Here is a 15,565-nt window from a genome sequence, read left to right as displayed (position 1 = left end):
AATAGGAGCTGCTACGGTTTGCTTTCTGAGCCAGTGAACCTACCTGAATGTGAAATACAAGTGAAAGCAGGCTCTGCTATGAAACATGAGCATTACTTTTGTGCAGGAAATGGCCTGTTCTTTACACATAGACTGTCTCTAGTGACAAGAGAGGGGCCCATTAATGATTGTGACTGGAGAGGAACTCATTACTGGAATTCCCCGTACTTCAAGTAATTTACTCAACAGCAGTAGATTCTGTAACCATATTTTCAGATTGGAACAACCACATAATATTGGAAGCCTGAGGTTGTATTTTGAATCCTTTCTTTTTCAAGGGGCTTCTGTCTGGGCTGGATTCTTCCTTCAAGTGCGCAAAGAAATGACAGGCACTTAACTGAGTTCTTAGTAGGCTGGCTGTACAAAGAGCTTATCTCTACAACATGCTAATAAGCTCTGTTTTATCTCATTCAGATGTCCTCAGCAGCTTGGGGTGACAAGTGTAATCACAACCTGCCCACTGCTGGCCACACAGTAACTGTTTGGCAAACAATTGAGAAAGTTCTTGACTGCCAGTGGGTGCTGTCAAACCTTTCATGAGCTTCACAGTCACATTGCTTTTTGCAAAGTCTTCTTCATTATCACTACGAGGCAGACTTCAGAAACCAGCTTAGGTGATTGTCTGAAGCCTGCACTGCAGTAGAGTCATCCCCCCCCCCCAAGAAGCCTGACCTTCAAAAGATAGCTTCATATGGGAAAAGTATGCCACCAGGCCATGAACCCCTGAGCCCCTCCGCAGGTTCTGCAGATTACGTAGGAATTATCGTTGTCTCTTGTTGCAGTTGTTTCATATAACATTTTTGATGCTACAGATTTTCAGAAAATCAAACCTTGTCTTAAAAAGCATTTCAGTGATTCCAAAAGAGAAAACATTTTGTGTAAGCTTTTTACAGAACCGCCCCAATTTCCCCCAGATTTTCTATTACAAAAGTTTTGGGACGGAATCTCAAGGGAAAAGTCTGTGTTTTTTCCCTCTCCCGAAATGTTTCTGTTTTGACCTTTACATTATTAGTAGCAGATAATTAGTTTCCTTGTCATGGTTTTAGGGCCAGGCCAGTTATACACTTTGCCACTAAGGGGTAGAATTCCTTTATTCAAATAGCATCTGGACAGGGGGAGTATCCAGTATCAACAACATGAAAGGAGATGTAGTTGTACTCAACTCTCATCTAATCTGTCCCACACAAAGGAACATGATGCTGCGACTCCAGTTAACCCCTATTTGCCCTTGATGTTTAACATCAAGTGTGTAAAGAACAAAACATTGCTGTTCCCAGATAGACCTGAACTACCTTACCTAAACTTGACAGGTGAAGGATGTGGTCCCATTTTGGGGTCAGCTTGTCCTTGCCCAGTAGTTATCAACTTTGTATTAAGGGATGGAGAGGGGGTCGTCATGCTGTTCTTTTGGACTGTCTGGAGCATTGTAGCGATCTCTGAGGTTGATCTATGATAGTTTCAATCATTGTTAAGTTCATCATCCTGAGGACTACTGTGGAGGTGGTGCCCGATACCAACCTAATAGCAGCACTTCTGATTGGATCCTGATGGACATTCCGCAAGGAGGAAAAATAGGCATGTGTCCCTCCCCAAGGCACTAGCTGCACAGGTGTATAGCAATCCTGGCAACACTCACCAACTAGGCAACAGCACTCATGAAATTCCACTGCACGACACACACATGCATAGCCCCACAACTGCCTGCTGTTGTGGCCAGTATCCCTCAGTCAAATTTTCAAGAATGGATCTAAAATGTATGTAAAAATCAGCACAGACAAGCAGCTTCCCTCTTTACCGCAATTCCAAACTTTCTTGCATTTCGGCTCAGTCCATCATGAACAGGGAATAGTAAATAATTGGTACTTGATAATGGATCTCTTCATAGAACCTTACTTCATGCCATGCACCAAGTAATAATATCATATGACTATTTAATTGTTTGGATTATGGACAAGGCATCTGCATATGGAATGGGGGGAGAAGATGGTAAGGTGTGAACTGCGTGTAGGGGAAGAGAGTCCTTTTTTGATTGAGTGTATGCCTTAGAATCATAGAGTTGGAAGGGGCCATACAGGCCATCTAGTCCAACCCCCTGCTCAACGCAGGATTAGCCCTAAGCATCCTAAAGCATCCAAGAAAAGTGTGTATCCAACCTTTGCTTGAAGACTGCCAGTGAGGGGGAGCTCACCGCCTCCTTAGGCAGCCTATTCCACTGCTGAACTACTCTGACTGTGAAAAATTTTTTCCTGATATCTAGCCTATATCGTTGTACTTGTAGTTTAAACCCATTACTGCGTGTCCTCTCCTCTGCAGCCATCAGAGCCATGGGAGCTCCCCATCCCCAAACACTAAAAAAATGTGGCAGTCTTCTGTTTCTTTAATGCAAGGTTGTGGGAAGAGTAACAGAAGTCTGAAAACAAGAATTAGAGCTTTATTGTTTGACCCAGACCATCAGGTCGCTCAGTGATTTTATTAGGAACTGCTTACAGTCGAGATACATTTATCATCCATCAGTCATGATCTTCATTTCACATAGAATTGTATGCTGGACTGGAGAAGCCACAGAAGAATTTTCTGAGGTGGTGACAGTTAATGTGAGCAGAGAAGGAAGATCCAGGGACCGATTCTCCTACGTGGTAAGTCTTTTCCAGTTCTTGCTTGAGGTTGTCTCTGAAAAAAACCCCACCTCTGTTGTCTTCACTCATGCTACTTATTTATTGTCATGTGAAGAATGAGGTGGCCCTTAAGGCACGTTTTTCAACTATTCTATTGAGTCCTTGTCTGTTATACACGAGAAGCATTTAGGAGGGCTATTCAGGCCTAAACCTGTTTTCAAAAGGGTATGCCACTTGAAATTAAGTAATTTATTTACTTCATTTATACCCTTAGTTGGGACACAAAACAGCTGGCATTATTCTCCCTCCTCCATTTTGTCTCCACAACAATCATGTGAGGTAGGTTACGCTGTACCCAAGGTCAGCACAGCAAACCTCCATAGCAGAGTGAGGATTTGAACCTGGGTTTCACCAGATCTGACTTTGACATCCTAAGCCAAGAGTGGCTAAACTGTGACTCTCCAGATGTCCATGGACTACAATTCCCATGAGCCCCTGCCAGCATGTCCTTTAGACCAGTGGTTCCCAAACTTTTTATCACCGGGGACCGGTCAACGCTTGACAATTTTACTGAGGCCCAGGGGAGGAGGCCTAGGGGGGGTAGTCTTTTGCTGAGGGACATCGCTGCTGCCGCCACCAGAGCCCCTGCTCCACTTGCTTTCACACTGGCGCCCCTGACTCCCTGGCGCCCACTGGGGGGCATTGCCAGCAGCAGCTGCGCAGTGCCACGGCAAGGGGAAGCCCCAGCCATGGTGGCAGCTGGAGAGCACCAAAGGTGAGCCAGCGGCAGAATGGCAGGGCAGCAGCCAGGGAGGAGGACGAGGAGGAGCCGCGGCCCGGTACCGACTGATCCATAAACCGGTACCGGTCCCCAGACTGGGGGTTGGGGACCACTGAAAGAACTACCTGGATGGATGCAGGGGGTTTCAAATGTTTCATTAAAGTTGATAGCTTTGACTGCTAGAATAAGATGATGAGGAATTTCACCCTGGGCTGTCTTATTAAGCACCATCTGATGAGCAAAGATCCTTGGGACTTGGTGCTTGAGCCAGTGGTGCCTGGGAACTCCAGACTTTCTATCTGAGACAGATTTCTGGACCCATCGGCTTTAGGTCTGAGTTTGAAACTGCCTTTGGGGTCTTGATGGTTGACATTCACTGAGGGGAAAACAAAGGGTAGGACCCTTTTTGTGAGTTTTATGTTTCTTTATTGTATACTCATGTCTTGTCTGGGATATTGACCTCTTACAGTGATTTTTAATTGGCTCTGCTTTCTGTTGTCACAGCTGCTATAATTCTGTTTTATAAGCTTCTATCGAGTATAATTGAATTTAAACAACATGCTGCTGCAATTATGTCAGTTATTTAAACTATTATTTTAACTATTTATTGCTGTACTTTTATATTTTATTTTGTTAATCGTTACCCACTTTAGTAGTCAATAGGCTGAAAGTTTTTTTTAAGAAAAGAAAAGTAAATAAAAAAGAGAAGTAAATAAAAGTTACTTTTCCAATAAAAATACCCAGGTTCAACTAGTATTATGAATGGTTCAGTGTATTTCTAGATCAATACATTCTGGTTCAACATACTCCAGAAAGGTAGTTTTTTAAAATCTAAATAATGTATCAAAACAAAACAAAGAAAGAAGTAATAATGTGACACCTTAATGTTTAACTGTAGCACAAGCAGAGCTTTGTCAGATGCCTAGTGATACGTGAAGTATATATTCTATTTGTGGGTGTATATTTTGCTGCTTTTGGGGGTTGGCTAAGTACGTTTTTCCAAGTTTTCTTTTTAGCACACATGATATCATTGTGTGAACACATATTGTAGGAAGTTAGAAGGACAGGCTGCAAATAGTGATACTGCCTAAGAGAAACACTTCCTGTTGGTTGTGGAAATTTCATAGAAATACAAACTCATTCAGGTGTATATGATGCAATGGATCAAACAAAAACTCAGAAAAAAAACAATTGCTGACAATTCTATTATGGTGGTGATAGAAAAGTTAGAGGATAAGAATGTTTTAAAGTTGTTAATGGTAATGGAGGAAATTACATCGTCAGGAAACACCTGCAGTGCTTACACCAAACAAAGAAGCAAAAATAAGTAACTGACTTCAGTTTTCTTGATTGATTTAGCTTTTACAGCTCAAATTAGAAGACATTCCTGAGTGGAGAAAGCAAGTCAATGTATTTGACATTCACCATATTAGGAAATTGTAGCCTTGAACCTTAGGGGAGGGCGGTATAAAATGTAATAAAATTAGTTAATTTTCCCAGCAGTTATTCCAAAAATGAGCAGATTACTGAAGATGGGGACTAGGATATATAGGAGAAGGCTATGGAAAAGTGCCAGCTTCAGCACTGGAAAAGATGTGAGGGTGGGGAACACAAGATCTCTTTCCCCCTGTTGCTGGCACAATCTTTTGTGGCATTTTTAAATGGCTGAATTATTCTCTGACATGTTGTCAGCAGCAAAGAGTCAGACTCTTGGCCTCTGTAACATCTAGTTTTAACCCAGGAAACTGCCTATTAAACTATCATCTTGAATTCAGTGACATTCCAGAATCATTAACCACTGGATTTGGATCCAAGCTTTCTTCCCAGTTTAGAAAATAGTTGCTCATTTGAATTGTTGCCCGTTTTTTTCCCTTTAATTACTAATTTAAGGTAAATATGAAGTAAAATGATGCAGGATCAAATTCTTGTAAAACGGATCCTAATAGTAATCTTTGCATTAACTATTTGACACTGAGCACATTTGGAGGTCACAACAAACTATTTTCTCAAGAATGGCATGGACAGAACTCACTTGCCATACCCAATTGATGTCTGAATACAACTTATGTTTGGGTTTATTTTCCTTTGAAGAAACAGGAAACCAGACTAGGAAAGTTTAGTTGACGAAAGTTCATTAGTGAGTTGACAGAATTATAAAGGTCTGCTTAAGATTTCATGCACTCAAGACTAGAAATAGCACAATGTGGAAAATTCCAGTACAGTTTAAGGCTCAGTGTTCGGTGAGGACTGAACCCAAAACAAACTGGAAAATGAACCAAAACTCCCAAATCAAACTGACAGTTTGGATATCTTTTCTCCTGAACACAGGGGTGGGGGAGAGATATTGCATGGCAAAGGGGAATATTACATGGAAAGGGGGGGAGCAAAAGGGAGTTGTTAGTGGTCTGTATTCTCCAGGGGGTTAGACTAGATGACCTTGGAGGAGCCTTCCAACTCTGTGATGCTATGACAGCTGAAAATGCTAGCAGCCATTTCAGCCTTACAGAGAATGGCTGCACCCACCCACCATTTAGGCTAAAATGGCTAAAGACAATTTCAGTGGCCTCTTTAACTACTCCCAACTTGCGAAGGAAGGGAAATAGGGGGCTTAAAAGAATCACAGCCATGAGAGACCAACAGGAGAGGGGCACACCCACACTGCTGTTGGGCTGTCACAGGAGCGTTCCATTTAAACTCCTCCATTTCCCCCCTCCCAGGAGATCTGACAGAAGAACTTTAATGGATAGATCAGAGTTTGCAGGTTGAAAGGAGGAGGGAGTAAGTTTACTCATATCCAGGCTTACTAGTATTTTTGTTACTTGTCTGAAAGGGTTAGGTTTAGCTTTAAACCACTATGAGTTTTAAACCACTATTGACAGAAACAGAACTTTCACAGGACTTTTGTCTGAAAAAAAGTAACCATACAGGACATTGTGATGCCTATATGGAAACACAAAATAGTCGAATCCGGCATAGTAAGCTGACCCACAAGGAGTCTTCAGTCTTCAACATAATATCTGTTGAATAGTTCTCGACACATTTTGCTACACAGCACTTTGTCAATGGATTCTACAAACTGATATATATATATTAGTCTGAAATGCATTAGTCTAGAGTCTAAATATTTCAACAGCCAATATAATGGCTTAAGAGAACAGTTTCAAAAACAGCTTTCCAAAGCTTGTAAGCTGCTTGTGAACCTGTTCTCTTAAGCCTTTGTATTGCTGTTGAAATATTTAGACTATAATAATGGTTAATGTTCTGTTTTTTTTTCACTGGGTCCCACCCTTCTGTTTTTATATTGCCTTGAAAAAAGTAAAACGTATTTTAAAAGATCTAAAAACATTCCACACATCAGTACTTGTCTTTAAACAAGCCACTTCAAAATTACAGTGTTAACATATATAATACTGTTAAAAGTTGTGGTGCAAGATCAAGCTATAAGGCAATGGGATATACATCATAAGGCTCTAAAAAGAAACTGAACTTCTATGAGATTAATCCACTTTTCCTCAAACATTTTTTCTTCAGAGTTACAAGATAGCTCATCACCATTTTAGTATCATACAACTTTTGTTACAAATCAAAATGATCCAAATCTGCAAATCTGTATAAAGATGATGGCTGAAAATAGTGAAGCTCAAGGAACCAGAGATTTTCATTGTTATGTTTATTTTCACTCCACAAAATTCCCAGTATTTCTGGACCTGTTTTAGGTTAGGCTTCAGGGGCCTTTGCTTTGATTCTTTGGATTGTAAATGATTTTTAAAGTCTTTAATTATATGGTGACATGATGCTGAATATGTAGAATTCCCAGGTTTTTCTCATCTGGCTTTTGAGTAAATGTAGGTACAATTGGGATATTACTTGGTTACTGCATTTGCAGAATCTTGGGCCGTTTTCTCACTGGGAACTCTACTGCCTTGGCCCCCATGTGGGAACACAAATCTGGGATGGACGAAGTGCATCAGGCCAAATGTTTTCCAATGTGGGAGCCGGAAGAAGCAGGGCAACCTGCCCCGACACATGCATTCCAGTGCAAAGCCTCCAGTGCGGATACAGTTTTGGTCTCTTCCTAGAGAACTCTTAGATTACCTTTGATATGCACTTATACGGTACAGAAGTTCTACCTCTTGGATCCTAACCCTTTTTTCCATTTCTGCAGCACACCCTATTATGCTCTGTTGTGGTGTGTGTTCCACCAATGCTGAGTGTTTTGTGGTCATTGCAAGACTCAAGAGTAAAAATGCCAAGCACTTGAGGAGTACATCCCACCACAGAGTACTACTTCCTCAATGAAGTGTACACTGAAAATGTGCCAAAAGGGTTAGGTCAAGTCTGTATTACTGAATAGTATTACTGTAGGCCAGGGGTAGTCAAACTGCGGCCCTCCAGATGTCCATGGACTACAATTCCCAGAAGCCCCTGCCAGCATTTGCTGGCAGGGGCTCCTGGGAATTGTAGTCCATGGACATCTGGAGGGCCGCAGTTTGACTACCCCTGCTGTAGGCTGAGATACAAATCACTGTGACTCACTAAGGCTCATATTGAAATAGATATTAAGTCTCTGATACCACTTTTTGCCTCTTTAACATATCTCCTTGACATATCCGTGGTTTTGTTTTGTTTTGCCTCCTTAGCTTCCAGTAGTTAAATTCATATCGCCATCAACTGGCCCTAAAGCAGGAGGAACCAAAGTAACCATTGTAGGGAACAATCTCAACGTGGGGTCTGAGCTGCGCGTTCTGGTCAATAGCACAAAAGAATGCAGAGACCTCAGGTAAGCAGCTGCTTCAAAGTGAATGATAACTCTACTATGAAAGATAAACCGATGCTAACTCTGCTGCCTTTTAGGCTCCAACACAGATTAGTTTTATTCTCCTGACCTTTGAGCTTTTGTTACTGCTGTTTTATTTGTTAGACTACTTTCAAAGCCCGTTTATGAGAATAGGCTTCTCCCCCCCCAACCCGCCGTGGCTGCCCATCAGACACATAGAGGCGGCATTGCCCCCAGGTGCGACATTTCTGGGCCCGGTGGGAAGGCCTCCTCCCTCCCCCGGTGGCGGTGCAGCATCTTTGAGGCCCCGGGTGTGCTTCTAGGCCCGAGGGGAAGGCCTACTTCCCCCTCTCCCCCCCAGCAGCGAGGTGGCCTTCCCCTGGGGCCTAGAAGCACACCCAGGGACTTCTTCTAGGCCTGAGGGGAAGGCCTCCCTCTGTACTCACGGTGTCCTGCCGTTTCCCCATCGCTTTCTGGCCTGTTTTGGTGAGGGCCTAGATTGTGCCCTCACCCGATTTGTTAGAACTGCTGTCTGTCCTGGTGAGGGGCCCCGCCCACTCTCCGCCCACTTAGCCCTTAGTCAAATATGAATACAGTGAAGGCTGTATAAAGATGGTTGTTGGGGTACATGGAGAGTGAGTGGAGATCACAATGAGAACCCCATCATTTACAAGCAATTTAGTTCCCTGTTGGGGGTGGGGGAGGAATTCTGGGAGATATCTCCAGTGTTTCTCATAAATTGCAAGGCCATCTCCAATCCATGCTTGTGTTCATTGCTGTTATAAATAGGTACAGACAGGGACCAGAGATATTTTCTGCACCTGTCCATCTGTTTTACTCAGCAGATTGTTGTGTCTTTTCTTTTCTAGTCGTACTGACACTACCATTGCTTGCACTATGCCAGGTGTGGAGATTACAACCACCGTGAGAGTCTGTGTCCAGTTTGAGAACAAGTCTTGCATCAGTGATAACTGTACTTTCACATATGAAAAAAATCCAGTTATAACTAACATCAGCCCCCAAAAGAGTCAGGTCAGGTAAGCCATTCCTCTCCTCTCTGTGCTAGCAAAGGTGGATGAATCCTCTGGAAACTGTGACAGGTCTAAGCAAGAATGTGCAGGCATGTCCTTATTCAGGAGAATGGTGGAAGATTTGAGGCTGTGGATTCACAGAGGCTGCCTGTTGCCTTATGGCTGGAATGGTAAAATGGACAAGTTATACTGTCATCGACCAGCACCCTGGTTTCAGGTGGCAGGGACCACTGCAGGGACATTGATGGAAAAGGAGAACTTCACTAATCACATTTTTGTGTCTAATCATTCACAGTGTTGCTGGTAAAAAAAAATAGTCACTTTGTTGCCACTTTTATAATTGCCCAGTGTTTTGTGGTGGATTCTTCCTAAATGGCTACAGGTGACACACTGGCTGTCAGGAAGAGGACGGGGTGAGTTTAATAGCTGACTGTGACATTTTGCGAAAAAAGATAATTCACATCTTCTCTAACTTAGACACAGGTGTTTCTGTTGGTTGATCTGAGAGATTGCCTGTTCTATATCAATGAATATGTCTCACTTTCTGCTACCTGAGAATGCCATTTGGTGAGATTCTGCTTCATGTTTATTCATTTTATTTTATTCATTCAATTTATACATCACCGCTCATTATGCCATCAAGTTTGACAGGTGGCCACATATGAGAGCGCTGAAATTACTCCGTTCCCTCCCCACTGAGGCATATCAGGCACCCTTGCTCTGGTTTACTTCCCTTAAATAGACATAGATCTTCTGCTGGTTGTTTTTGTTCTGACCTGGCTTCCCAGTTTATTGCGAAGATAAAAATGTATTTGAGTAAAGAATACTTCATAAATGAGATCCTGTTACGATGGTAGATGGTTTGGTGGGATTTTATACCAAAATTGATAGAATGATTTAAATAAATCTAGGTAAAGGCTGTGAAGAACTGTTGTTCACTATAAATCTAGTTTTCAGCAAACCACTCAAATCCTAACTGATAATGGGAAACGAATGTTGGAAAGGATGTCGAAAATTAAGTAAATTCCACATCAGTATCATGTTATTCCGACTTGCGCTGACTGCTGATACAGGAGATACAGTTTGACATTCCTTATTCAAAAGAACCTGTGAATAAACATGTTGCTTTCCTTGAAGCCCTTGGTGGGGCTTCTTTTCCTTTTTGAATTTGCCCAAGAAGTCACTCATCCTTACTTCAGGCTTGTAATGTAACAATGCAATATGAACAAAGACATTTAAGGAACCCGAAAGTGCACCTTCAGCTCAAATTGCTGAGGAAGTGCATATTAACAACCAAGGTTTATAAGCTATTCTCAGTAGAAACCATAATTTCATCATCTCAAAGGAACCAGATTATGAGATGAGAGGAAAAAGTTGGCAAATGAGCAAGAGTAATACAGCTCGTTTTCTGTACCAGATGTGCAGTTCTGTCAGTCTTAAGACTGTGACAAAGGACAGAGCTGCATCTAACAGTGCAATGCCAAGCAGAGTCATACCTTTTTAAGTCCCTTGATTTCAGTTGATTTAGAAGGATATAACTCTGTTTGGGACTATGGTATATAATGCACAGTGACTTCTTCAGAACATACCAGTTCATCAATGAGAAAGCCCACGATTAAGCTTTGAAATAAATGTCATTTCTACTTCGCTCTGCTATAGAACATCCAAGGAAGGCTTAGGAATTTGTACTGTAGTAGGATACCAAACGATCACTTCACCTTTCCTTTGGCACCATAACACTGCTTGTGTGGGGGCTGCAGTTTTGCTCATCAAATTGATAACTGGATCTAGCATGACTTTTCTGCAATGATCAAATACGATTCAGATGATTTTTTTTCATGGCAGCCATAGACCACAAACCGTGGCATGAGCTTCAGAGGCCCTATGAATATGCATAGCTGCAACATACTGAGGTTTTAGAGAGACGTAAATGACTTGTGAATGCTCTGCTTATAAGAGCTCTGTATGCTAAAATCTCTGATTTTGAGTGTCTTTTGGAAGCAAAGGGGATAAATCACTCTCTCTCTCTAAGCTCCCTGATGAGCTACCTGATGTTGCAATATAATTAAAGCAAGTAGAACATGAAATGGTTGAAGTAATGAAAGGCCACATGCAGGGTAAAGTCTGGATGTAGTTTTTGGTAACCAATGGAGACAGGCCCCTCCTCCCTCAGCACCAGTTACATGTGCTAGAGCCATCTCATTATTTTCTTTAATTGATTTCACATTTGTGGTGCCACATTTAGCATTCCTCAGGCAGTGTGCTGGCGGGGGTGGGGTGGGGGAACCTTGTCCAAACCTTTCACTGTTCAACTGCGAGTGTTTGAAAGATCTGGGATTCTTGTCAGTAAAACTACTTGGAATTTTGGGTGATAAAATACACTCAGATAAAATACACTCCAGTTAAGCTTGATGATGAAATTTTTACTTCATTAAGCTTAGTGATTTCAACAAATTATTTTCTTAAAGTCTTTTAAGACAGACTGATGAAACGCAAGATATCTTCTTGGGCCCAAACTGTGCACCGCAGGCACCACTGATCCATGTTGCTCTGTCAATGTGTACATATCAGGCCCAAGGTGGCTGGCAGGCCAAAGAGAATGATAATCTCCTTAGTCAAGCCAAGAGGCAGACATCCAGAGGGTCAGGAATAAGCAACAAATCCATATGTCATAGCACAAGTATGGCCAAGAGTTAGAAATGTTCAAAACAGACCAAGGCAAAAGCAAGCCACAAACTCAAAGAGGCAAGTACCAGAATCAGAGGAACTGGCAGCATCTTGAAATTGCAGACAGGTTGCTCCAACAAAAAGGCCCAGCCTAGGGGCGGCAGCTTTATTCTCATAGGTTTGATCTTACTGGACCTTTCAGTCAGCTGTTCCCAGCAACAGTCATGAGTTACCTCCAGGCAAGATGTGCTTTCTCTGTTGACTGCCACTTGAGAAAGAAGTTGTGATGCTGATGAGAATGAGCCACCAGCTGTCTCTGAAAGGAAACACATTTGATGGCATGCTGAACCAGGGTCTAGAGCTGTTGGCCTCAGTCTGATAGTAGTTAGAAAAAAAAAGTGATGTCATTGCATAAATGTTTCCCAGTGACCTAAAAAGGGCATGGGAATGCTAACACAAGGGCAGCCCTCCCCCCTTTAACTACAGGCTATCAAGGGGTTAGATTGGCAATGCCCCAACATACCTTTCTGCACCAAATGTTTTCATTCTTTACAGTGGCATTCTTAATGTGAGGCAGTACTAGATTTTCTTTCACTCTTCCTGTCTCACAAAGTTCAATTTTATGTGTGCTGTGATTGGGCAGTGTATATGGAGTGTTAATGCACTTCCTTTTGGATATGTATGTCGCCATCTTGACTGGGAGTTCTGGGTATGACAGTGGTTCCTGTGTCATGGTCTCTTCCCTTTCCCTTACTAAGAGAGAACTTTGAGCCTTTATGCCCCTGGATTTTAGAAAGAGTCAGCACTGCAGCCAAGCCATCTCTTTGTTTTTGTTTGAGAAGGGTAGAACAGATGGTTTGTGTTTTGCCTCAGGAAGGCTTACGTGACAAAACTGGAGAACTGCTGAGGTAGCTCATTGAGACCTTCATGCCTGTTCCTGATTAGGTAGAAAATATTTTACCTGCTCACTGTCTAAGTAGATTTATGTACAATAGTGTGCGATTAATATTGTGTCTATGATCCTCTGTCCCAAGCATGGAGAGTGGAACAGCTTGAGTGCATGGTTGACTGGGATGGACAGACATCTTGGATACTTGTAGAAATGGCTACGGGTTGTTTCCTGGTAGCCCAGGCAACTTGGACAAAATCCACACTGGAGCAGATTTGCCCCACCTATCCAAATCTTGAAGGCTGGTATGGGGTTGCCAAACTGCAACCTGGACTTCTGCTATTACAGTTGATCTGGAGCCTACAGAGATCAGCTCCCCTAGAGAAAATGGCTCCTTTGGACTATGGACTACTGTAGTCCTTCCCCTCTACTCTCCAAATCCAGCCCTCCCTATCCATGATTGGGATAGGCGTTCTTTATCAGGAATGCAGAGGTTTTAATGAGTTGGGAACACTAGCTGACCTTCCCAAGCCAACTCCTATAACTAGGAGGAGGTAGGCTTATTATAGATATTAGCATAAATATCCATGCTAGTGGGGTGGTGTTTAGTATGGTAGTTAAGTGATATTGACCTCTGGGAGATCTGGTTAATTTATAAAATTGTAGCCTATTATCCACTCAAGGCTGCTTGTATGTCTTCCTCATGTCCACATTCCAAAAGCTGGCTTTCATGTCATTTTACCCATGCACATTAACATTATGCTTCACATGGCCATATAAATCCATATCATGCACATACAGCAATGCTTCCCTCCACACATGTGAGCCCAGTACCAGAGATCCTATCTGGCCTACACTCCAGACATATAAGTAAGCATGCATATGCTGTTGGTTGCTGGTACGGCACTAAGTGGAGCCATAAATCTCACTCAGTACAAAACTGCATGTTTTACTGTTGGTTTACCGTACTGCATAGGCAGTCCCACATGAAAATTGTGCTGAATAACAGATGACCCTGTTCTCATCTGATCTGTCTCCTTTTTATTTATTTCTTTTAAGTGGAGGCAGGATCATCACTGTGGAAGGAAATGGATTTCTGATGGCTCAGAACGTGTCAATGGTAGTACATACCATTGGGAAAGAGCAAACGGTAAGTCTTCAACACTGGAATTGAAAGAATGCCATTGATAGAAGCATAGGAGTAAAAGAGGGCATGGAGGATAAAGTAGAGATGCATAAGAATCCAGGAAGGGGGAGACTGCAGCTAACTGCTACGTCTGTGGAATGTGTTTTCCATAGTCACTGAAAACAATATTCAGTCAGGTGCAAACGTTTCTAACATAGTTGCAGTCCTGTGTTCAATTATGTGCATTTCCGGGTCAATTCACATGTTGATTGAGCATCATGGGAGCAGCTTCTTCATAAATCCTTTTCCATGCAGTTCTTGTGCTGTTTGTAAGAGGTAGTCACCTATGACAGATGTTTAATCCAGGTATTTCTAATGCAAGCGCTGCTGATATCTATGGGAGATGAATGCTAGCTCAAGTATAAATCTCCAGCCACTGGTGTTGGTCTTCTTCCTCTGAATCTGAATTGTTAGGAATTATGAATTTGACCATCCATTTAGATCAGAGGTGACCAAACTGTGACTCTCCAGATGCCCATGGACTACATTTACCATGAGCCCCCGCCAACGCATGCTGGCAACGGCTCGTGGTAATTATTATTTATTATTATTTATTCAATTTCTTACCTGCCACTCCCAAATGGCTCGTGGCGGGTTACAGAATCTGTATAAAAACCCCAATAAAACTTCCCCTTAAAACCACAGAAGTAATTTTCAGTCAAAGGACATAAAAATGAAATAGATAAGATACGGCGGAAAACAGTTCTACACCAGCTCAAACCGTTTCTCTCCCACCCCCCCACCCCCATTGTAGTCCATTGTAGTCCATGAGCATCTGGAGAGCCACAGTTTGGCCACCCTTGATTTAAATCATCTTCAGCACCTGCTCTCTCTCCCTTTGCTGTCTGAAGTCAGGGCTGGGGTGGGTAGCCAGTGTCACACGAACAGAGCAGTGCTGACAGAAGACTCAGAGGCTTTCTCAGTGGCAGAACCACAGTTGTAGAACTCTATTCTCAGAGGTCACTCAATCCCTTCTAACTTTGAGACAGTTAAAATAATTCTTGCTTAGAGGACTTGTGGATAATTGGATGTCTGATGAATGTTCTTCTGAGCTGTTTGGACTGCAGGGCTCCTGGGAATTGTCCTTTTATGACTATGTCGTAAAGTTGGATGATTAGTAGGATTTAGTGTTTTACCAGTTTGTTGCTTTGGATTTTTGTTAATGTTTTATTGTTCATTTATGTTCTGTGGCCCTTGGGGCTGAAACAAATACTCTGAAGATATAAATGACATGTCATGCTCATGAGGGTGCAAATGTAGATTTGAAAAATGAATTTTCTTGTTACTCAAGCAATCAAACTGCAGGCTGACTATTTGATGTCATATTCAAAAAATTATTAGACACTAAAGGTTTCTAAACTCTTATCAACAGTAGTGAATTTCAGTGGAGTTCCCTCCCTTTATTGTGACTATTGCTTTGGCCACTGCAATATTCAGATGGTTGCAAGCTTTTTCTGAATGGTCAGAGTACGAGACTAGAACTGTGGAGACCCAGATGTGTATCTGACTGAAGAGTCTCAGGGCAATCATTCTCACACTGTAATTTACCTCAGAAGGTTATTATGAGGATAAAATGGAGA

General features: G+C 42.3%; 1 protein-coding gene across 1 annotated transcript in view; it reads left to right on the top strand.

Annotated features, from left to right (window-relative positions):
* Positions 1-15,565, top strand: part of PLXND1 (plexin D1) — a 173,372-nt gene that overhangs the window by 90,823 nt on the left and 66,984 nt on the right. Inside the window, exons 14-17 of the mRNA XM_077325307.1 lie at positions 2,576-2,675; positions 8,076-8,215; positions 9,082-9,249; positions 13,859-13,949. Coding sequence (XP_077181422.1) covers positions 2,576-2,675; positions 8,076-8,215; positions 9,082-9,249; positions 13,859-13,949 — 499 coding nt within the window. The remainder of the gene's footprint in view (positions 1-2,575; positions 2,676-8,075; positions 8,216-9,081; positions 9,250-13,858; positions 13,950-15,565) is intronic.

The sequence above is a fragment of the Paroedura picta genome, chromosome 3 (genome assembly GCF_049243985.1).
Source record: "Paroedura picta isolate Pp20150507F chromosome 3, Ppicta_v3.0, whole genome shotgun sequence".
Taxonomy (NCBI): Eukaryota; Metazoa; Chordata; class Lepidosauria; order Squamata; family Gekkonidae; genus Paroedura; species Paroedura picta.
Note: the sequence above shows the minus strand (reverse complement) of the source record. Positions and strands in the feature narration are given on the sequence as shown.